Source organism: Rousettus aegyptiacus, unplaced genomic scaffold, assembly GCF_014176215.1.
Source record: "Rousettus aegyptiacus isolate mRouAeg1 unplaced genomic scaffold, mRouAeg1.p scaffold_m13_p_5, whole genome shotgun sequence".
NCBI classification, from domain to species: Eukaryota; Metazoa; Chordata; class Mammalia; order Chiroptera; family Pteropodidae; genus Rousettus; species Rousettus aegyptiacus.
The window spans coordinates 59412222-59437655 of record NW_023416308.1 but is presented as its reverse complement, the minus strand read 5'-3'; the positions used below and the strand labels follow the sequence as shown (position 1 = coordinate 59437655).

Genomic DNA, 25434 nt, shown 5'->3' with positions numbered 1-25434 from the left:
GATTTTCAAGAAGTCTAATAACACAATGTAAATCTCTCATAGACTGTTGTTCTCTCATCTTCAGAATATCCTACTTTTAAGATCTCAAACTGTGTATTGGATTCTGCTTGTCATTATCAATTATGGAGAATAAATTAAGGTGAGCACAGTATTGCATTATTCAGTACCATAAATACAATGTATTGTTCTAGCTTGGAAGTCACTGGATATGAGGTTTCAAGCAATGGGACTTGGTTCATTTAAACCAACTCTAGTATCTCAGTAAGGTGGTCCTGCTTCAAACTGAGCTATGAATAGAAATGAGTGGGTAAAGTCAGTGCAGAAATTTTAAGACTGGATTTATAGACAATTTAGTTCCCAATAGTTTGGGAACTAAATTAGTCCGTTTTACTTTCACAAATCCTGAAATGTTAATTTGTAAATGGGGACTAGTACACTCTGATGGAATATAACTTTTTATTTTCCATTGGAACATACTTTTATCTGTCCTTTCCCAGGCTAAGTTCTTCACCACTCATGTGGAAAAAGGTAGAATTTATATCTTTGTTAGGAATGCAAGTTTGAAAGAACTCAGGAGGTGTCATTAAAAAATGAAGGAGTTTTCATCATTTTATAAATTTGATTTTTAAAAAGTTGTATTCATTAGACATTATCTTTTCTATTACTATGAGTATTTTATATTTAGCAATCACACTTGATAAGAGAGAAATCTCTAATATTTACATTAAAAACTTACTTGTTCACTCTACAGTCCTGCAGTAGCATGGGTTTTGATTAACAGAGTCCTTGGTCAAATCTGCCATTCCTAAATGATGTCAACTTTGATTTCTATGCTAGACAGGGATACCTTCAAAACTTGTCAAGCAAGAATTTAACGTTTTCATACTATAGTCCAGTGGTATAGGACACTTCTTTAGAGTCTCTTGCACAAATTTACCTTTCATAGCCATTTAATTTCAAGCTGACATAATTATCATCCACATCCTCATATTCCATTTACATCTGTATTTATTTACAATCACTGTTTCAGGCACAGTCCTTAGCATATATGTCGCTTAATACACAAACAATCCTGAGAAATAAGTATTGTTAACCTTATTTATAAATAAGAAAACTGAGGCTCATCGAAATTAAACTACTTATTCCAGCACATGTAACTAGGAAGTTAAGACCAGGACTCAAACTCAAGACTGATTTCAAACCTATTCTTCCTTAACTACTGGGCTTGATGCCTCAACATCAAGTGTGAAAAGAGTTACAGGGAAGCCAAACTACCCCCAAAATAGCTCCAATCACACTTTAATCAGCATACTGGAATCTAAGCAAGTCCTATAATTCCTCAAAAAGTGAGTAGTGAATAGAACTACTCATCTGAATATGAGTAGACAAGTGAGAAAATATGGTTAATTACATCCAACTGCCAATAAAATAAATATTTCCTTTTTCCTTGTCTTTCTATTCTTATGGTGCTGGTCCTTCTCTTATAATCCTAAAGCTTCTGTACAGCCCTATGAATTCTTTTAAGCATTACTTCCCTTTTACTTGTCTGTATCTGTATCCCTTATCATCTCTACTATCCACAGGTACTTAATACTAAAGCTTCTATAGTAATGCCCAGATGTAAAAAGTTCAGACATGTGAGATTTATAAGTTTACAAATATTTTTTAGTGTTACATTGAATCAATTACATTGATGATGATGATGATAAACTACTACAGTATGTCATAATACCTGTAAAAAATAATTCTATTTTTTCAACATTTCTGTTTTCTTATGGACTACTTACCTTTGGTCCCCCAGATCCATGCTAATGCTCATTTCTTAACAGCTTGTCTCTTTGCCATTTTTGGGGGGGGGGTTATCACATACCTAAAAGTCTCTTGTATTCTCTTAACAGCCACTGAAGAAGCTTGCTCAGTTGCAATGACCTCAGATATTAGCCAAAAAGGATACATGCCTCACACAAAACATCAAAATCGGTTTTCTTACAACTTTGTGAGCTTTTTCTTCCTGTTTTGTTTACATTAATAATGGGACTAACTTTACAAAATATGGAAAATATTAAGTAATCTCAATGTAAGGACTAAGTAAAATGTAGCTTTTAAAGTATATAGATATGCTGAAGTCTGTGCCATGAACCACGTAATAATGAAGCCAAGTTCAACCAACATTTGAAGAAACAAGTACCTAAAATTCCATAGTAAAACAGATCCTATTAGAACACCACTTCCAAAAATTAAAGATACAGAATAGACAGGGTCCATTTGTTCACTCTGAAACCATTTTACTTTATTATATTATGGGAAAATTTAGATGTGCAAAGCAACACAGATGCCAAAATAAGCTTTTAAAATATTTTTGGCTAAATCTGGCTGAGATCTTCTGATCCTATAAAAAACTTATATGCAAAAGTTATGGATAAAAATAAAATACATCTTAATCATTAATGTGTAGACAAAATTGAATAGAAAAAAGAACATTATGCAGCATAAAAATACATACCAGGACATTATTCCTGATGGGAGGGTTGAAACATTCTAGAGGCCTGAAATCGATTTCTAAGGGAAAGCACTTCTCTACTTGGAAAGGGTAAACTACAGGCTGATTCTGAGACAAGAAAAGGGGTTGAACTGAATGAAGCATTGAAGTTTCTTGTATGGTCCAGTGATTTAGATAATTACAGTAGTAAAAAACGTATTAGTGAAGATCATTTGATGCTGAAAAGAAAAACAAATCTGGGAAGGGATTCGGCAATAAATACAGGTCAATGTTTGTCTAAACACATTTTTTAAATACAGTATTTTTGTACTAAACTGACAGGACATGAGCAGCTCATTCCCTTGATAGTCAACTGTAATAAGGCATTGTTACATAATTTAAAAATACACTTAAAATTATTAAGCTTATGTTTTCTATGTACAGTAGATAAAAGTTTTATTAGACTGTAGAGTAACATTTCATGGAAATTAAGATGAACATGTTTTAAACAAGATATTTTACCATGAAGATATACATAAAATATATAATTGTCACATGATATAGAGAAACAAGACACATGATCTTCACATTTACAGGAATTTATAAAATCTTCTCTGAAGGAAATGTGTTACAATTCAGTCAAACTTCTCATCTTGAAAGTAATCCGCCTGATTGAGATATTCTTCAAGTTGACCATATTTCTGTGTATACAATAAAAAAGCTAGTTATATTTTACTCAAAAGCAATAAAGATAAGCTAGGCCTTTTCAATCTACAGACACATATAGAAACAAGTTCATTTCACGGTAATCACGAACAATAAACTTTTTAAATATAAATAGGAACTCAATTTAAAATAAGCATTTCTAACTCATAAAGCACTGGAAAGAGATCAAACTAAACATTATTAATTTCATAACTTTCTTGTAACATATTTTTCTAATATATTTATAGCAAAAGTGTAACAACTTCAATAACTTATTCAACAAAAATTTGTTGAATGTCTAACATATATCAAATACTCTGCTAATGACTGTCTAGGTACAAAACAAAATTGCTTTCCCTACCTCTAAGGAGAACAGAGTTCAGTAGTTTTATGTCAATAACAACCAATAACAAATGCCATTAAGAAGTACAGACACTGTTATGAGGCTTCAGCATAGGTGTCATGGCTAGTTGAGGTGACCAGGAAAAAGAGGCATTTATTTAAGCTGTTCTGGGAAAAAAGATCTGGTAGGCAAAGATTTGGTGGGTAGAGTTTTCTGTAGGCAACAACAGTCCATACAACAGTGACAAGATAAGAAAATATGAGATTTAACTACAATCTGAGATTTTTTTAGGGGATTTGAGCAAGATAAGACTGAACTAAAGAGGTTGGGGTAAGAGAATGAAAGGTATGAAATGCTAGGTTAGCTATCATGTGACAGGCAGTAGAAAGCTGTTTAAAGTGTTAAGGCTGGAGATTGACATACTCTAAGGTGTACTTTAAGAAAAATGGTAAAACACCATTCTAGAAGAGTTTGGCAACTAGTTATAAGTCTACAGTAATAATTTAGGTAATGAGAGACCAAATTTGAGTGACAGCAATGAAGATGGAGAGTAAAAATAAGGTTAGGACAAGATAAGAGAGGCTGATTTGGAGATTTCAAGGTTGATGAGTTCAAAGTGTTTACCTCGGTTGAGTAGATTAACTGACTAATGATTTCTTAATTCAACTTATGAACTCTGGTTCTACTTCCACTGAGGCGAGAGAGGATATTGATGACTTACTTTTGTAGTGATAGGGACCTATAGAAGGGTATATGAGGAATGCATTTTCCCTCTAGACATGGCCATGAAACCTTCCCCACACCCCCAAAGATCTCTGACTGGATCACCTTCTCTGGAAAGAATGAAGATTTTTAAAGAACAGGAGGGGAAATAACGTATGGACTACTTAGAGGTTCTCTTGACCGAGTTTTCAGACAGGTTCTATTCGGTATAAATAAAATATACACTAGAATTAGAAACCTGTATCTTAAAAGTTTGACTGCTTTTATGCTTTTCATATTATATCTTTATATCTTTTCTTATTTATTAAATTTTGGAAAATTACATTCTATCTCAGCTATACTAAGGAAAACCTCTCTTTGATTTTACTACCCCGAATAGCTAACACTGATCACTTACTAATTGCTAGGTCCTACACTAAATGCTTAAAAAATGTGTTACCCATTTAATCTCCACAATCAAAACCACAATTATTATTATTATTATTTTCTATTATACTGGAGAGAAGACTTAGGCTTAGAGAAATAAAGTAACTTGTCCCCAAATTCTACTGCTAGGAAATATTTAAATTCATGTTTTTAAACATTATAGTATATTATTTCTGAAATTTAAAGGTTGGGGGGGTGGTGTGCAGCTTTAGTGTGAAAAAAGAAAAACCTATGAGGGGAAAGAAACACAGAGAGAAAGCAATTTGTATTACCTGGCCATTCTCTCCATCTAAAGATTTTTGCCTCCATTATTCTTCTTTACTACAAATTTGCAGTTTTGGTCTTAATATGTCAAGCCCTTAGAATGCTAGATGGACCTACTAATGAAAACAGTTGGAATTGTGGCAATAGAGTATGAGAAAGAGGTCAGAACATAAAAAGAGTTTGGTGCCTTGTACTCAGAAGCAGTTAGTCCTGAAAAAAGGAATGGGAATGCTAAGGGAATGAGCTTAGAACCTGAGAAGAGAACCTAGTGCAGCATGAACTTTTTAAGCAGTGGCCATCAATCTTTCATTTGCTTGAGTCACCTAATTTGTTAAACATTGGGTGTTTAATACCCCCAAGGATTCTCATTCAAAAGGTCTACAGTGAGGCCAGGAAATACACATTATTTTTCACAAACTTCTAGGTAATTCTGACTCAAGTAGTGTAGGGCCATATTTTGAGAAACATCAGTTTAAGGAGTGAAAGAAAAGGGAAAAAAACTTTAAAAGGGGGAAAAAAGGGAAGAGAACAAATGAGAAGAGTTTTGGAAGGGGTGGGATATCCAATCACAATTTAAATATTTATATATCACTTAAAATTTAAATTGTAAAATTGAAATTTGATACTTTTCTTGACATACTTTCTTCACTTTCTGGTATTCATGAATTCACAATCCCATCCCAACAATCCCTATGTTCAACTTCCCTGGCAACCCCATCATCATATGCACTTTCTTCTTAACAAAATATCACTTGTTAGAATTTTGCCAATGGCATATGATGGTATATTCTTCGGCTCTAATGAGACTTATATTACAATTATATTGATTACCCATTTTAGTTTTATTATAATTTTCTGATTATTTGTTCTTTCTTTATACCTGAGTTGCTCCTACCACTTTAATATTACTAAGTTAAAAACAAGTCATCCTAGTTCAATTGTTAGAAGAACAAGAAGAATGAAGGTAGTCTAGCTGGCAGGTTTTAGGGAAGAAATGCTGCGATATCCTGAGATAATGGAAGAAAAATGCTTGGAGAAAGAAGGAGCAGCTAAGTGGAAAAAACAAGGTATTAAACAGAAGCTGAGGGAGCAGAGACAAGGACAAGTAATTTGTGTAAGGTAAAAGAAGGAACTGACATTGTAATTGGGAGCAAAGAGTGGAAACATCCATGAATATACAGCCATTTGAGTAGCACTGTGCCCTGGCATTCTAAAGGGTTAGAGTACATGTAGCCATGAGACTACAGGCAAAGAAGCAACATGCACCACTGCCAGAACATACATGGTGCTATCACTCAAAAGACATACACTAAGGGGTAGGCAGAGTGATGTTGAGAAATGCCAGAGCGACTGATCAATTTTGCAATTTTATCACAGCACAGACAACTTAATCTGGGTTTATACTGGCTATAAACTTTTTCAGTTTCCAGGATATCTTTTTAGTAAGTCTATGGACAAATAGTTTAAATTAAAGTAGGAGGGATCTCAAAAAGAAAATGACGCTCTTTGGTATCTTATGTAAAAAAAAAAAAAAAAAAAAAAAAAAATTGTGCACATTGTCCTATACTTGTATGATCTTGAAATACCTTCAATGCCACTGCTAAGTGTTACTCTTTAAGCAGAATATGACACTTGGCTTTCTTTTCCCAAGAATATTTTTTCTTATTCCAGGTCCCTTCTGTTGTCAGCAACCTTTAAGCTTTCTCTAAGACTTGATTTGAAAATGCTTTGTTTTTTTCTGCAAGAATGTTAATGTTCTTCCCATAAACAATACATATAATAATACATGCACAGTTACTTTTCTATATCTAGTACACAATTCTTTAAAAATGTGCTGTCCCAATAGGTCTTTTAACCCCACTAGAGAGTTGGCAACATTTAAATGCATCAATAAAAGCACTTAGGAATTTAATGTTATCTAGGAAAATGAAGATGGGACTTACTAGATAAATGAAGGCTCCTCCCTAAGGCAAATTGAAAAGCACAGAGGACAGGGAGGAAAAGCATTGGTAGTAAGAACAGCAGAAGGAAAGTAAAAGATAAAAAGCTAAAGGGAAGAAAATGAAAGACGACTTAAGTGTCAAGATGTGTGGGGCAGGCAAAAAGATCACTGGGTGGTGGTTTGTGGTGGGCAGATAACTGTCGAAAGGGAAACCAATCTTGATATTATTCTCCAGACCGGGAGAGCTCTACAGAACATGACATATCCTAAGAAGTTTCTGTTGTGTTGTTCTCTTTTTCTTTCCCTTTGCTCCTAAGTTTATTCTCTAAGCTCTCTCCTTTTTTATTTTTATCTTTTACAAATTCCTCTATGATATGAATAATCCAGGCAATGGATCTTAAGTCAGGCTTTTTTTTTTTTTTTTAAGATTAAATATACTATTGATCTGAGTTGCCTGAACATATATTTTCTCTCTTATACATTCATGTAACTAGAAGTTTTAAAAGACTGCAATCATATTAGCATTCTTTCCATGCACCATAAACAATTCTAAAAGCTCTGTGAGCAGACCAGAGCTTATGAGCTGCCAGCAGATCTTTAGGAATCCAGTGCACTCTTCAAAACCCCACTTAATCCCTGATATCAAATTTAGTGATCAACAGGATATGGGGGAATCAAAATCAGTGCTGTGGCCTGAAACCTCTGCATTCCCCTTGATCTTCAGTTACAGGGCTCACTGCTAAGTCCCATGTCCTCAAGAAGAGGATGTGGGTGGTATTAGAACTGGCAGCCGAGATCCTTTCCTCAGATTGGCACCAGGTGCTTCTTCACTCTCAGGTCACAAGAACTGTTCTAAAGAATAGGAAGCAGACAAGCAGAGGTGAGTCCTATACTTTGTCAAATAAAATAAAGGGACTTAATATATATGTAAGGAATACCACATATATAAAAGTGAAATGACAGAAAATCCTATATTAAAAGGACAGTATTACCGCTGATTAAAATTTACCTGATGAGTTGAATGAATGTTTAGAACATCGTATCACCTATTCAGGGTAGGACAATGATAAGCATGAGAGGAATGGGTGGAAGAAAAGAAAATACAAAGACAGGGAGAGAAGGAGATATTCACTGCCTTCTAATCATTGGCATCCTTTTGCTGACCATACTTAGGCTTCAGAATTTACTAAATAAGATGGTTCTTTTATAATCAGTCACCTTACCTCCTTAATCCAGCCACTTTCTTGTAATTGATTGAAAATTCTTTCCACTGTGTCTTTAACTTGTTCATCCTCAACTTCTCCCGTCTTTGCCATGCAGCAACATTCTTGATACAGTTTGAATTTAAAATGTTGCAGTTTATGATAAATTTTGGTACGTTCAGCACAAATTCTGCCAACAATAAACACCTAAATCAAGAAATAAACATAATCTGAGATGTGAAGTGAATAATATAGTAATGAATATATAGACTTTCTGGTTTTCAGAAATTTTTAAATAGTAGAATCTAAAAAATGTATTGTTTACTTTTAAAACATTTACACCAAATTCTTTTACCTTCTTTTATTTATACAACCCAGTTAACAAAAACTGAGCACCTACTATGTTTCAAGTATTGGGCTAAGTCTTTAGATAGATACGTTAGTGAAAGATGTACTGCCTGTATCAGGGGGATCTTATAGCCTTTCCTTTCCATACATGCACTGACATTGTAGTTCAGCAGGATATAAAATAGATTTTAATAACTGATTCTTCCTTTTAAAAGAAAAATTACTAAAAAATTTATTAAAGAATTTCAATCACACAATCTTAATATATACAATAACTCGCTTAATGTTTGAATATAGCTATACATATAAAATACACACATTTTTACATAGATGCAAGGATAGAATATACAAGGTTTATTATTTCACTTCCGCAGAGCATTATTTCATAAATATTATTTTAGTGGTACTTATTATATTCTATCTCAAAATAATGGTATACTTAGTTATTAAAATAGTACTCTAATATTTTATTGGGATTACTTGAAATTTTTATATTCTAAATAATGCTTCAATGAATTTAATGATCACATCATTTACTTTTGTTGAATTACTTTGCCAAGGATAAACTTACAGGCACTGAATATGCATAACTTTGTATCTCTGGCTATATATAGCTATCCGGTATTCTAAGAAGATGTATCGCATCTTTCTCTGGAATCTTATTGCCATGCAATGCTAGTTTCAATACAACTGTGACATAACTATATTTTATTTAAAAATACCTTGCTACTTTAAGAGCTATCAACTGGTAACTTAAGGTTAGTTTTAATTGTATCTTTTAAGTGGAGAATGATCATTTTTCAATATATTTGTTAACTTTTATATTTTTCCATTGTGTGACTGGTATATTGTTCTTTGCTTTTATTTCACAAGATCTCTTATTTTTTAGTATTTGAATCAACTATTTTCTATAGACTCTTTATTCCTTCACAGGATGTCAGAACTACAGAAATGGTTTTCTAATTCACACTCCTCTCCAGGATTAGCTGTACACAATGAAAACAGTGAATGTGCAGCAAAATTTTTATCTATACAACAGAACATGATCCTTAAATTTTTAAATTACTTTTATTAGGATTCTAGGTGTCTTATCAAGTCAGATCAATTTTGAAACAATGGAGAAATTTGCATATGACATGTTGAGAGAAAAAATGTGTTTTTATAGTAACTTGCCAAATAAAATACTAAAGACTAATTCTGAATTCATATCCCTACACAAAACTTCTAAGTGATTCTTGCAACCCAGATTGTTCATAGGCATCTATCAATTACTTCACATAACACTGAGGAATCATACTACCCAATCTAGCAGAATTCAGATAAATAGCATATTTCTATCTTAATAATTGACTGGTAGTATTTAGAGTCAAATTCGGGTCTTTAACTAGGCCGCAAAACACACACACCCTTCGTGATATACAGATCTTCAAAGGAAGCTTTAAATATTAATATTTTTGCATTTATAAATGTAATACTTTTATATGGGTTAAAAAAGTAAACAGTAATAGTCTTCATCTATACCTTTTTCTTTTCACATTGTACTGCTTTGCTCATTTATCAAAAACACTTTAAATATTTCAAATATTTTCTTCAGTTCTGCTTATTCATTCAAAATTAACAGCACCTTAAGTATGTGCTAATTGCTCTAGACTCTGACAGACATACTTCTGATAGAGTCTAAACTGAAGCATGGGTTTAATTCTCATATTAGGGTAAGTATGCATCTTCAATTATTCGCTTGTCAGTTGTCAATTTGGTAGATTATCTGCCATAAAATTTTCCCAGTGGGTCTAATTCTCCTTTGGGCTCGAAAGGGACTTCTGCTTCCCCTCTGTCCCAGTTACCTACTTTTTCATCCTCATCCTCTAACCCTGTCACCACCCATGCTCCATTTCAGTTATGTATACTTAGAAAATATGCATGAACTGTAGTATCTGACTGAATTAGGTGTGAATCTGCTTATAAGACATATTTCTTACATTGAAAAATTATACCCTTTCCTTATACTCTTTTCCCTTCTGCTAGTGCTTTCTCCATTTGTGAAAATAACTTATGGCTATTTGTGTAAGCTTATATATTGAAAATTTCTAAATACTGAAAATTAAAATGAGAGGGAAAGAAAATACCTGTTTATCATGTGACATGAAATCATCTGTTTCCATAGTCTTGGTGTTGTACAACTTTCCGGATAAATGCACTGAATATGTACAGTGGCGATGCAATCCACAAGCCTGGCAGGAACAGTCTTCAGGGTTCTTCGTATGAATACTTACATTAGAATAATTTGCTACCCGCTCCTGAAAAAAAGTGCGAGGAAGCTTTAAAGGATTAGAACAGCAACAAAAATAAGACATAAAAAAAACTTAACGAAATTGTAATAAAAATTAAGAATCATAATAAGATGAGATGTAAGAGTAAATAAAACACTAGTATTTCTAACTTTAATACTAAACACACAGTAGGTGTTTGACAAGATATTTTTAAATTAAAAAGTGAATTCATAATTTAGGCTATTAAATGAAAATAAACCAGTCTGGGAAAATAATTAGTTTCATATCCCTCACACTTATGAGTTACTACTAAGTAGTGTTCTTCACATATTTTATTTTTTCCTTTCATCTCTAATGTTAATGGGGTAGTTAAAAATATGATTGAATGAGCAGCCAAAATTCAGAATATAAAAAAAGATGAATTCATTTAAGTCAAATATTGAGAAAAATAAGATCGCAATCAGTCTCCATTGTCTGAATTATATCATATTTTCCACAAATTTTTCAGAAATAATTTAATCCTCCTATTGTTACTTACTAAAATATTGTGAAAATAAACAAGTTGAAACTAGGATTGCTAAGTGGCCAGTACTGATATGGACATTCTAATAGCTGAGAAATTACTTGTGCTTGAGTATTTTTGCTTAGGCTCTAGGCCTGTGCTAGATACTACTGATCTAATTAGTATTGTAGAATAGGTTTGACCATAATATTTGAACTACACAAATGAGCATATTAGCAGGGTTACTATTCCACATTCACTTTCTCTATCACCTGATAGTAATTAAGTATCCAACATGCTGATAGCTTCTTTTTTACATTGTATAATTCACAACAATATTGTATAATATTTCTCATATTTCATGACACTTCATGACGCATGTCACTTACAAGCTGACATTAAGAGTGAACAGATGATTAACCACCACCCTGGACTCTCCACTTCTATGTTACTCATGAAAGCACATACTGTGTTGGAAGCTCTATCAGCTTAGCTCCCTGAGAGACTACAATAGAGCACTCCTGTTGACTCAGACTGGACATATGTAAATGAAAAATAAACTCTGTTGGGTTAAGCTATTGAGATTTTCGTTGTTGGTTTATTTGTCATACTATTTAATTTTTTCAGCAAAACCTAGTTTATCTTGACCAAAAGCATCTATGTCTTTAAATTTTTAAGCTAATATTCTGTTGTATCTTCCAGTTATTATTTCAACATTGGCTTATCCAAATTCAGCATAACCTCCCGTAGGATGGAAAAGCATAATACAGCAAAATAGTATGCACTTTAGAGTCAGAAAAACCCTAGAAACCTGAGGTCTCTAGGTTTAAATATTGGCCTGGCTAATTAGTAGCTCTGTAATCTTCTGTTACTCATTTTTTCTGAGTCACAGTTTTCTTGACTCTAAAATGGAGGAAATAATAGTGCTTTTCTCATGGGATTAACTTTTAAGATCAAATAAAATACTTTGCATGTAAATTACTTGGTAAAATTAAATAATCAATGAATAATTCTATTTTTCTTTCTATGAAAGAAAAAATATTTATATCATATTCTAAGAACTGTACTATCTACTTTACCTTCAAAGTAAGTAAATATTTCCTTTTCAAGTAGGTAAATATTTTCTGTATTTGAAGAAAAAACTGGAGTTTACAGACGTTTAAAAACTCACCCAAAGTTAAAAGATATATATAGTGGCCCTAATGTCAAGCCATCCTCTCAATTGAAGTATTCTTTTTGTAATCCAATAACTGCTTCTTAAACCAAAACCATCTGTGGCTAATTTATCATTAGGTAATTTAAGGCTGAACAGGCCTTGGGTGAAGCCAAATTTCCTGATATAAATGAGACAGAGTGGCTAATAATTTAAATGCTAGAAGTACTGTAGGAAACTTGAACTTCTCTTATCTCGCCATTTTTCCTCTTGCTGATCATTAGAAGATAGAATGTTAGGAGCAGACAGGGGGAAAAAAAAACACCTTAAAAATTATATAGCACATCCTCTACTATTAGAAATCGTAAAATATAAATCTAGAGGATAACATGAAATCCAATGAATCTTATAAATTGAAAAGATATTTTACCCAAATTGGTAGAATTACAAAACCTTAAGTTGGAGAAGAACATCAAAGACAATCTAGGCTGTCATTTCCCAAATTACGTTATAGAAATCAATTATCCTAGAGAGTTAGAAGTATTTCATGAAAAGGAGCCATACAGTAAAAGAAATTTGGAAAATATGACATTCTGTACCACCCTCTTGAAGATTTACAGTATAAATTCACATATTAATGCTCCTTGAAAAGTCTTCCAGTTAAGTTAAACCCACTGTTTCTCACATTTTTTTAAGGATTTCTTTTTTGATACAACAATTAACATCTTGTGAGGCAATCTTCTCGATTTAATAGAAGGGCTAAGTCTTATAGATGTTCTAGTTATTCATCATTTAGAACTACTTAATTATTGGATAGATATAAGTGTTAATGATTAAAACAGTAATTACCTTGAGGTTAGAAACAACAAAGAAAAATGCTAATAATTTAGAAGATTATTCAGTCTGACTGAATACTGAAATCTTGAGAGGTCACCACGCCCTGTCCACCAAAGATTAAAAAACAGATATAACTGTATACCTTATATTGCTCTCTCCAACGACTTCTAGAGTATAAGCTCTCTAGACGAGGCTGTATAAAGCGGTTATCCAAATAATCAAGAGATGTCAACATATCTTGTGCATATGATTTTTGCCTGGTGCCATCTGTTCAGAGCAATAACAATAACAAAAACCAATCACTTTGCTCTCACGGAATATTTCAATAGCTGAATACTTAACAATTTCTTTCCATAGTTTTAGGAAGATAGATACTTGATTGATTGGTTAGAAGCATTTTAAGTTGAAAAAAATTAATGAAGTGAAAGAGGAATTCCATCAGGGAATGAGGGTAAAGAAAGAACCACATGGGCCAGTTGTTCCTTGAACACATCAAACTGACTCTTTTCTAAGGGTCTTTCCACTTGCTGTGCTCTCTGTAAGATCCATGCATTATTTCCTCCTTCACATTAGGTTTCTGTTCAAAATTCATGTCTTGAGAGACTGTTTTTGATCAATTTTATTAATGTAGATTTTCCTTTATCATTCCCAATCTCCTTATCCTACTTTTTTTTCTCAAGAACTAATCACTGGTTAAAACTGTTATATATTTATTCGCTCATTGTCTGCCTTTCTCATTAGACTTTAAGCAACATGAGGGCAGGAATCTTGTATATCATAGTCATTTTCATATCCTTGACTCTCAAATAATTCCTGGCCCTCAGTTGGCACGCAATAAACACTTGTTTGATAAAATGAACAGAATCTTATTTTGGCATTTAGGTAGAATTCAACAAACATATTTATAGTCCTTATTAAGTGCCAGACTCAGTGTTAGATGCAAGGGATAAGTGTATATAGATGGTATGTTTCTTCTCAGATTCTCGCAATGGAGAAAGGTAAAAATACATTTCAAAATTAAGTATGAAAAGTGCATACACATCAATACAATCACACTCAGGATAGTGATAGCACAAATGAGGGGGTAACAAATATTACTTAAGTGGGTCATAGATAGCCTTCATGGTAGAAATGATTTTACACTCACTTGGAAAATGTAGGGTAGAAAGAGATTATATTCTAAGGAGAAATAGCATGAGCAATGGCATGAAAGCATAAAACAGCACATAATTTTCATGAAATTTGAGGAGCTTAGAGAGACTGGGACAACACATGAGTGTTGAACTGCCCTGCTGTTGTGTGAGTATATATGTTCTGTACCTTCAAATTCACTATGAACTCTCTAAGGGTAGGGAACTATCACATATTTCTTTTGTACCTTCCACACTTCACAAATAATAAAAATTAGTAACTTTTTGATGTGAATGGGCTTTGGGTGCAGCTGACCCTAGAGAGAACAACTGGAGGGGCTGAAGAATGGGTCTCTTTGGTTTTGTTTAATATGTAAAACAGTAGGTTGTTTAAAAATTGGAAAAAGAAAAAAAAGTTGTTTCATTCATATTTTTAACTTACCATACAATGTTCCCAGAAATGATTCGTCTAAAGCATTGATCAGAAGGGCGTTCACAACTCTTTCAAAGTGAGTATATTGGTCAATAAAAGAATCTGAAATTAATTTTAAATAAATATCAGGATATAGTAGACAAAACAATTCCTTGAATATAACAGGTTCCTTTCTCTGAGGCTAAGAAATTAATACTATAAATAGAAGAAATCACATAATTATCCTAAGTTTATAGCTGCCTCAGTGACTTCTCTAGTCATTAAACAAATCTTCATTTTCTAGATTTACTGGCTTCTAATCCAAAGTTTCTAGTTGTTATTTCAAATAATCTTCACTTTCCAAAACTATTAAGGGAAAATTAAGAGATATGTTGTGGGGGAAAAAAAATCAAATTGTCCCTTGTACACCTAAGTATCAACTTGATGATTACAAAGAGAAAAACTATATAGGTGGATTATTCAATATGTACATGAAACTTCTGTCTTACTCCCTTTCTCTAAATCATGATATATACAAAATTATCCCTAAAATTGCTACCCTAGCGAGAACCCCAGTGGCTATAAAAACTCCATTATCCTTTCTGCTGCCCCAGATTTAGGATTTTCGGCATCAGTTTAAACAAATTATGTCTACTCTTTCTCACATAAAATATATAAGCCTGGTTTCCCACTATCTCAATTTGGTCTGCAGATTTACGTTTGACAAGATAGGCAATAATAAGAGAGAAGGTCCTTACTATTTACCATTGCTCTTGGGTCAAGGTTTACTATGCTTGTGGAAATGTTTTCTATCAAACATAACCCCTTCCTTGATCCAAATGGTAATCATAGACTATTTGCCCTCCTTTGGCCACCTATGAAGACATATTAAAGGCAGCTTGAGTATTTTGGGAAAAGTGGAAAATGTTTAGTAAGGGATTAAAGCAAAATAAGACCTATTATTAGCATCCATGAGTGAATTTTGATTTTGCTTTCAATTGAAAAAAAAAAAAAAGATGGGATTTAACACAGAGACACCTTTTAACCTTTCTTTTAGTTACTGAAAGGGCTGTATAACTTTTTTTTTTTTTACTTTAAGGGAAATTTTTAGTATATGTTCTTTTGTAAACAAATACACTTTATTGAAGTAGTAAAGTGACCAAAATAAAGTGGTAATACAACTAAATGACAGTAGTAGATAATTCACACTGTAGAGGGCCCATGATCAATTGAAAATTACAAAAGAATTGCTCGCAGCCACTTATGAATAAATTTTTATAAATCAGAACATAATTAGAAAACGAAATAATACTTCAATATGATTCAAGTTTGACTAGACTTTCATTTACCTCTGGATATATTATAGGGCTAGTACATAATTTAATTTTGAGTTAAAATGAACTTAAACTTAATCTAGCACTTCACAAACAGTATTAAGGGAAAACTGTTCCGGGGATATTAACAGATATGCTGAGAAAAAAATCAAATTTATCCCCTGTGTACCTAAGTTTAACTATCAAATAAATTGAAATAGAATTTTTTATCTCACTGAATTGTTTATCAATCTTAAATGTGTTAACATGCAACATTACTCACCTGCTATAGAGTTTTGGGAACTGTTGCTCTATTTCAGACCCTGTAATAGTGTCTTTAGGATTAACAGTAAAAGGAAAAGGCCAAAGATCAGAATTATCTGGAGAGGTTTTCTTCCCCCCTAATCACAGAATCCCTCTCCTACCAATGTGTATCAGAATTGTCTTCAAAAACACCAAGAAGAAGGCCTTGCCTTGATTTCATTGTACTTGAGTGGATAGGAGGGTGGTGGTGGAATTATGTTCCTGGTAGCTCAAATTGGAAAAAAAAAAAATCGAACAAGTATATACCTGGTATAATTTTATACACTTAGATGCACTACTTTATTTTTCACAAGCCTACCAGGTACTATCATGACCCTTGGTTTACTTTTAGTTGAGAAAACAGATACAGACAGGATGAAAAACTTCCCTCAGATCACACAGCTAGTTAAGTGTTGGAACCGAGGTTGGAACCCAGGCAGTGCAACTCAAATTTCATGCTACTATCTCCTAAATTGATGTTATTATGCATGGTGTTTGGATTTGATACTATGATACTTCAGAACATGAAATTTTAGAATTAGATGGAAAATTGGAGAAAATAAAATGCAAATCTCTCATCTTAAAATTAAGAAAAATGACACAATAATGAAATAACTTACTCAAGGTCACACAACTAGATGGAGGCAGAAATCAGGATTAGAGCTCAGACCTCCTCCAGAACTTTTTTCAGTGCTTAAACTCCTATATTAGATGAGTTTCTGTAGAATATCCTAGGAATATTGTTTACAACTTTCCTCCATAATTATAAAAATATTGCAGAAGGGCACAGGAGAAAACCAACAATATTTGTGTTTATAAGTTGATTTTTCCAAATTAATCAATCAATTTCCCCATATCCAATCATTGGATAATCTAGTTATTCTATTGATTTTTTTATGCATCCTTTATTATACATTAGTTTCCTAAATATGCTAAGATTTTGTTTCAGCACTGTCTACTCTTTCCACTGATGAGGCTTGTCATTCTCACATCTGTACTACAATGCTTTACTTATTGCAATTTTGTAATAACTTCTTGTATCTGGTGAGGCAAGTCCTATTGACTCTGTTTTAAAATTTTATTTATTCTCATATATTTGTTCTTCATAGTGAACTTTAGGATTGTTTTGTAAAGTTAAATCAAACAATTTCAGAAGAAATAACATTTTATACTATTTATTACCTTCCAGAAACATGCTGTTTCCATGTTTCCTTTTCTATTTCACCCCTAACCAGGAATTTGTGAAATAGGGTCATTTCTATTCCTTCATGTATTATCTTCTCCCTCAGAATTTTTTCTTCTCCATCCTAGAACTTCTTGAGTTTAACCTACATATGACTGATGAGGCTTTCTGTACTGTTAATACTGCTCTTTAGAGCTTACAAGATAGATTTTATTTGACTTTACATTTTTAATTTTCTGGAACTTTATCCTTATCTTAGTTAGCTCTCTTTTGCCTCAGATTGTTCTCTTCTTATAATTTCCTATTGCTTTCCCACAGATTGCAAATGCTTTACACAATTTTCTTCTGTTTCCTTTAATAAAACATTTTTTCACAGGCATTTTCTTCCTCTAGCTCTTCTGGGCAATGTTACATTTGCTTTGTGCCAAAATATTTCACTGATACTTTTTACTGATCCTAGAACAATAGGAGAAGTTCTAGGATTTAACATTTAACATAAATTGTTACGAGATTGTTCTTAGGGATGCTCTGTGCTGTGTTGATAGAACGATTCTCTCCAAGCGCTAGGTGGAAAGTTAATGTTCACTCAGTCTAATTTCCAGTATTCTAGCCAATATTTATCTAGCAAGACACTAGAGATGTACTTTTATATCTACTACTTGGTTCTTTGTCTCTTTGAGCATATGATAGAATACTGGGAAAATATCTTCAGTATCCATAAATCTTCATGAAGGCTATTCCTATCAACCTGTGTATATTAGTGAGTGAACACTGTAGATTTGGAATACAATGGACTACTGCCAGTCTATCCATCTACTTTCTATTTCACATTTTCTGGAGTCACAGTCTCAGAATAAGTAGAGAAATACTAACAGAGACTGATGAGAAAGGAAAAGGACTATGCTTCAAATGCTGCAACTATGTAGCTGAAAGGGAAACTATTCTACTTTGAAGTGTTACTGATGCATCTCTCAGGGCTAAATGGCAGGTACTGAGGAAATGACAAAATTTCTTCCAACGTATAGAAATGTTCTCTTCAAAAAGGTAAAATTGCACAGGCCCCTGATTGTGATTCTCCATTGGGTATATAATTTGGGGTTAGAGAAAGTTTCTCTTGAATTTGGATCATATGTCAAATATATTTGTCAGTGTTCTTATAGAGGTTGGGGGGAGAATAAATCTGGGAATATTAGCCTAATTACAACCTAACCTAGGCCACAGAGTGGTGTTCATTATTCATCATATAGGTTATTGTTTTAATGAGAAAACAGATTTTGACGTTCAAAAGTAAGAATTTATAGCAACCTTTAAACAGAATCTCTTGCCAAAGCAATCATTGTCTATAATTTTACTTATAAATGGCATAAACGACATTGGTATTAAAAACATTAACCAAGTCATAAATTATCCTCTATAGTATGTGGGCTCTTCCTTCTCTGCTGGTTTAAGAATCTGATCACATCCAACATTTCGCTTTCTTGAACTATATAAAGTCCAGAAGCCTTTAGCCAATGTGCTTATCTTAATCATCCACTCATCCAACTAACAAGAATTCCCATAAAGTGCCATCAACTCTGATAGGCCTTAGGAGTACAAAAAGAAGTGAAGTTGATTAACCATTTAGGTTAGTTTTTGACAGGGGATGTCCACTGGCTTTCTTTATTGAGCTTTACTTTTTTACATACCATAAAATTCACTTTTTGGTGTACAGTTCTATAATCAATGCATAAAGTTGTGTAACCAACACCACAACCAAAAAAACAACAACAACAAAAAACAAGTTTTACAACCACCCCCAAACTAACTTATGAAACCTCTCAGTATTTAGTTTTGCACAAATTTAGTATGAGGTGTCTGAAAGACATTGTAATGAAAATGTTTAACATGATGATGAAAAATTGGACCATAGATTTTGGATAAATCTGTCCTGGAAATAAAGTCAAAGGATTTCTGCCCATACATTGGGCTGAATTTATAGGGAAGAGACTGCCTGAAGCACAAGAAAAATGTAGTTTGAGGGTGAAACCTTTAGAAAAATCAATATTTACATGACAAATAGAAAAGAGAGAAGAGCAATATTATAAAAGGAAAGGCAAGATGTACTACAGATGCTAAAAAGAGAATGGTAAATAGCTGGTGGCAAAGCACATAGCAATAACAGATTAATAGAAGAAATGAAGAGCATTTTGGAAACTAGAATGTTATCACTAACTTTAGTGAGAGCAATTTCACTGGATTGATGGGTACAAGAGCTTGAGTACACTTGGAAACTTGAACAAAAAGATAACATTTAGAACAGTGGTTAATGGAATGTGCCAACTCAAGGGAGAAAAGGCACCAATATGGTTACAAGTTAAAGAAAGACGGCTTGTAATGATAGAAGTTGCAAGTAAGAACACATAGATAAAATGTATTACATTAAAAAAATGAGTTACATCTGCCTCTGAGGTAGAGATGCTCAGTAGTAAAAGCAAGTATAGAACTCCTTGGTATTTACCGAAATGAGCTGAAAATATGTCCACAGAGAAATCTGCACACAAATGTTTATAGCAGCTTTATTCATAATTGCCAAAACTTGGAAATAAACAACATGCCCTTCAAAGGGTGAATGGATAAACAAACTGTGGTACATCCATACAATGGAATATTATTGTGATAAAATTAAATGAACTATCATGGTATATTGACATGAAGGAAACTTAAATGCATATTATTAAGTGAAAGAAATCAATATGAAAAGGCTACATGATGTGTGATTCAAACTTTAAAACATTCTGGAAAAGGTAAATTATGGAGACATTAAAAAGATCAGTGGTTGTCAGGAGTTCAGGGGAGGGTGGAATGGATAGGTAGAGCACAGGGGATTTTTAGAACAATGAAACTATTCTGTATGATATTATAATGGTGTATACCTGTAGTGTTATTACACATTTGTCAAAATCTATAACATGTACTCAGCCACAAAAAAGAATGAAATCTTGCCATTTGCGACTTGGACTTAGAGAGTATTATGTTAAGTGCAGTAAGTCAAACACAGAAGAACAAATATGTACGATTTCACTTATATGTAGAATCCAAAAAACAAAATAAATGAACAAACAAAACAGAAACAGACTCACAGATATAGAAAACAAACTAATGGTTGCAGGATGGGAGGGGAGTGTGAGGATGGTTGAAAAGGGGGGATGATTAAGAAGTACAAATTTCCAAATATAAAAATAGTCACAGAGATGTAAAGCATAGCATAGAGAATATAGTCAACAACATTGTAATAAATATGCATAGTGCCAGATGGGTACTAGACCTATTGTGGTGATCACTTTGTAAGCTATATAAATGTCAAATCATTATGTTGTACACCTGAAAGTAACATAACATTTTATGTCAATTATATTTGAACAATAAATTTTAGGAAATATTAAAAAAATATTTTTAAAAATCCATAGGCTACACAACACAAAGAGTGAGCCCTGAGATAAACTATGGCTACAGATAATAATAATGTATCAATACAAGAAGTAACAACTGATACCAGAAGCTAATTACAGGGATATTTTGTGTGAGAAGGGTTATATAGGAACTCTGTATACTTTTCACTCAACTTTTCAGTACAGCCCTTAAAAAAGCAAAAGTAAGCTGAGAGGGATAGAATAGAGAAGGAAGTTAAAATTGTTCCCACATGTAGGACTTTCATTATTTTCATTAATTAGCAGGTGCGGGCATAAGTGGGTATCTCCCAGCAAATGTTCTATCACATTCTAGATACTATACTACAGATTTATGGGATACCTCCGGAGTTTCCCTGAGACTCAAATATCTAGGTGGCAGGTGAACCAATGCCTATTGATCTAAGGAAAATAGTCTTTAACTTTCAGTAGATAGATGACCATCACTGGCATCTCTATAACAGAAAAATTTCTTGAAATTTAATTCATATCTCAATTCACTATTTTATTATAAATCATGAGAACTAAATTGAACCATGTTATACTTAATTTTAGTAACCATGTTCTTTAAAAAAAAAAATGGGAAAGAATGCATTCCTTAAGGGAAAAAAGTATACATCCAAAGGCTTGTTTCTACCAGTTGTAAAACATCATAAATATAATCGTGAATTTATGTATAATTATAAGGATCAGAATAATAATACATAAGGATACCCTAAATTTTTAAGGTCCTATTATATTTTCATGAACTATATGAAAAAATAAAATATTGTAATTTCCTAACTCTGATAGGTTTCACTCAGTGATGCTTCAAAAGTCCTGATAAAAACCAGTGGTCCTACAAACCAGTGGTCTATAGACCCCTGTAGGACCCAAAGTCCGTTTAAGGAGATCTGTGAGGCCAAAGAAGTAACACTAAGATAATCATTTGTTGCTTTCACACTGTTGAAATTTTTTGATATTGCATAAGTAATTATGGGTAAGGTAGCTGTCCCCCTAGCATGAACCATGGTAGTAGCACAAAACTACTAGTAACTATTATAGTTAACACTGCTACACACTCAGTAAAAAAGCTCCCACTTAAGAATGCCCTTAATGAAGTAATAAAAATTATTAATTTTATTAAATCTTGAGTTTTGAGTATGAAATAGGATGTATGCTGCATCCCAATATACAATTAATCTGAAGAAAAACTGGGTTGGGAGCTAAAAAAACCCCTCAATTGTCATGAAATACCATGTATACTTGAAAAGACAAACCATAGTTATCTCGCATTCGTCAAATATTTTCTCAAAAAAGAACAAACAGTTTCTCAAGAACTCAGTTTTTGTTGCCGAAGATAAAAACAGATTTTTAAGTAGATATTAGAATTTTGAAAAACCATATGCTACTATGAGCTTGACAGTGTCCACAACCTAAAAAAATTTCTGATGAGATAGGTGGTGATATTAAGAAATGTCATTTAAAAAACATTTTATAATGAAATGTGTGAATATTTGGAATATCTGTGTAATCTAATGAACTATTATTCTCCTAATGACCAAGCATGACATTACAAAATCATGCACAGGCAAAAGATCTATTCTAAGTGCAAGACAGACCAATGGATTGTAATGTAAGTAAGTATTAAAATTTCATTCACATGGTTTCAGATTTCATACTGAAACCAACCTGTAAGAAATTATCACTCATCAAATTTTTGTGTTGTTAAATGAGAATACTGCAATTTTACTGAAAACACTCCTCCCTTTCCCAGCTACCTGTTTGAAGTAAAATTGTTTTCATCTATTTCAACAAAAACATCACAACAGACTAAATGCAAAAGCAGATACAAGAACCTAGCTGCCTTCTATTAATCTAGTCATTAAATATATTTCTTAAAATGTAAAACAGAGCATTCTTCTCATTCTTTTGGGGGAAAATATAGTCATTTTTCATAAAAATGTTATTTGTTAACATGTAATGAGTTTATTAATGTTAAGTCAATTAATAGATATATTTGAAATTTATCTATTTTATATTTCTACAAAAGTAAATGTTGCTATCTATAATAATCCACAGAAACAAAAGCTCTTTGGGATCTTCAATCATTTTTAAGAATATAAAGGGTTCCTGAAACCACCAGAATAAACTATTATCAGACTGACAAAATTACCTGAAAATGAAGTCACAGTTCCAAATCAATTTATGATCCCACTTTAGAATATGACAGTAAAAGCCTGATTTGATATTTGATATATCATGATTAAAACAGTGATAAAACATTTTTTTGACATTTAACTTACAAAGAGAATTCTTTTTCACTAATTTCAGTTGTGATGTAGTCAATTTTTTGTCTTGCTGGCTTTTATTCTCTTCATCGCCCTCCTCATCTTGCACTACAAAGCCATCCATAATATAATCATCTCCATCTTCATCAGATTCATAATCGTCCTCCTCCTCTTCATCATCATTTCCATCACTACTTGGGCAGGATTCCTTTTCAGAGTCCTAATTAAAGTAAAACATATTCCTTCAGTAAATCGTACTTTTAAAATTGTCATTGTGGATGTGAAATTAAAAGATTAAAGTTGAAAACCAAAAAAAATCCATAAAATTCCATATTTTAAGGTTAAAAAAATCTTGTCATATTACATGTTGAAAACTGAATTAGGAAGAAGATAATATACCTTGGTAAGTGATACAAAATGTTTAAAATGGACACTAAAAGTAGAAGATAAAAACAGGAAAGACCATACAAAACAGTCTTTCAATGTTAAAAAAGAGTGAACTGAGGATCATGATAAAATATTAGATACAATACTGCAAACAAATATGTTCATGAATACTTCATTAAAAAATAAATTCTAGAATTACTGAGAAATAGAACACTCAGAACTTTAATTTTTATAAAAATTAAATACTTTAAGTCAAAATTTTAAAATGGCAACAAAAACAATAAAATATAACACACCTCAAAATCTCTACTACTATTGCGTCTCTGACGAGATATTTGTTTTGAGAGTTCTTGCAATTTCTGGAATTTTTCTCGTTTTCTTGCAGCTGAAGTTTTTTCAGGTTGTTTTTGCTCCATCTCTGCTGAAGAACATTCATCTTCAACCACTCTACGTGGACGTTTAACACCTACTTTTCTAACTAAGATATCACTGTCATCACTCTCATCACTGTCATACATCACAGAGGAAAGCCTTTTTCTCTTCCCTCGCTTAATGTGTTCTTCTTCTAAATCCTCCTCTATTATTTGTCCAGATTGTTTGTTGAGATCATTAGCCTCTTGACTTGAATGCTTTTCATTATCTGGTAAATCAATGCTACTATGTTTGATTTTGTCCTTTTCTTCTTCATGTGTTGAACTGTTGCCAGTGTTAATGAGATGCTCACAGTTGTCTTCTTCACTTTCAACTTTAATTAATTTAAGCTCTCTTTCATTTTCTGGCTTTTTATTACTATCAAGCCCCTTGTTACCAGAAAGCTCTTCATCACTGTCCACACTTTCATTATTGTCAACACTTTCTTCATCACTATCAAGGTCTTCATCACTACCGAGATCTTCATCACTATCAACATCTTCATCACTATCCAATAATTGTGAGATACTACTTCTTTTAGTCCGCCTCCAATCGACTCGAGATTTCTGCTCACGCTCTTGAGTTTGAGAATTTCTCCTTGTTTCATGTCTTCTAACATGTATCATTTTCACTTAAGCTTCTACAAAATAAAGTTATTAGGAATGTGATAATGATAACCAATTTACAACAATGAATGCATTTATGGTACAAACTTATTTATTTGGTGTTATAAAATGGTTCACAGAGGTAACATCATATGAAATATCTAAGTCAAGTTGGCAGAACAGTTATTCAACAATGTATTGAACATCTACGAAAACATCTGGATTATACTATATTGTGCTGAAAGAGATACACAGAAGATTAATATCCATGTGTAGAACTAAAACATATAAACATAAAAATTAAGAAAATGCAAGGTATTCATTTAGTATCAAACAAGTGACAAAAATAACTGTGATAAGTGTAAATATGCAAAAAGAAAAGAACGGCAAGTGCTTCACTGAAGATTTCATTGGATATGAGCTCAGAGGATTCTGAAGGACTGGTTATATTTGAACAAGAAGGAAGAAAGGAAGGAAGGAGGGAAGGAAATTTCAGGCATATAAAAATGGTAAGGCAAAACTTTGGCATTGAGAAAGAACATAGTATGTTTAGTAAATAAGTGTGACCAAAAAGGTGAAAAAAAGGCTTTATGCTGTAAATAAGACATGAGTATAGAAAAGTAGGGTGAGATTACAAGAACAATTTATTCTGTAAGGAAAAAAGGATTTTGAATAGAGATATGGCATGAATTATAACACAAAGAATCAATTAATATGCAGAAAATTATAAAGTAGTAATTGACATAAAAAGGATAGCTGTGCAAAACTAAGAGATAACCT

At 32.6% G+C, this 25434-nt stretch overlaps 1 protein-coding gene across 2 annotated transcripts in view; it reads right to left on the bottom strand.

The window, feature by feature from the left end:
• Positions 1-932: 932 nt before the first annotated feature.
• Positions 933-25434, bottom strand: part of CCDC82 (coiled-coil domain containing 82) — a 28397-nt gene continuing 3895 nt past the window's right edge. For both annotated transcript variants that reach the window (XM_016159946.2, XM_016159947.2), the window contains exons 2-8: positions 23935-24689; positions 23267-23471; positions 14767-14859; positions 13337-13461; positions 10559-10729; positions 8106-8291; positions 933-3180 (exon numbers count right to left, since the gene is read on the bottom strand). In XM_016159946.2, the coding sequence (XP_016015432.2) occupies positions 3115-3180; positions 8106-8291; positions 10559-10729; positions 13337-13461; positions 14767-14859; positions 23267-23471; positions 23935-24675 (1587 nt within the window). In that variant the 5' untranslated portion in view covers positions 24676-24689 and the 3' untranslated portion in view covers positions 933-3114. The remainder of the gene's footprint in view (positions 3181-8105; positions 8292-10558; positions 10730-13336; positions 13462-14766; positions 14860-23266; positions 23472-23934; positions 24690-25434) is intronic.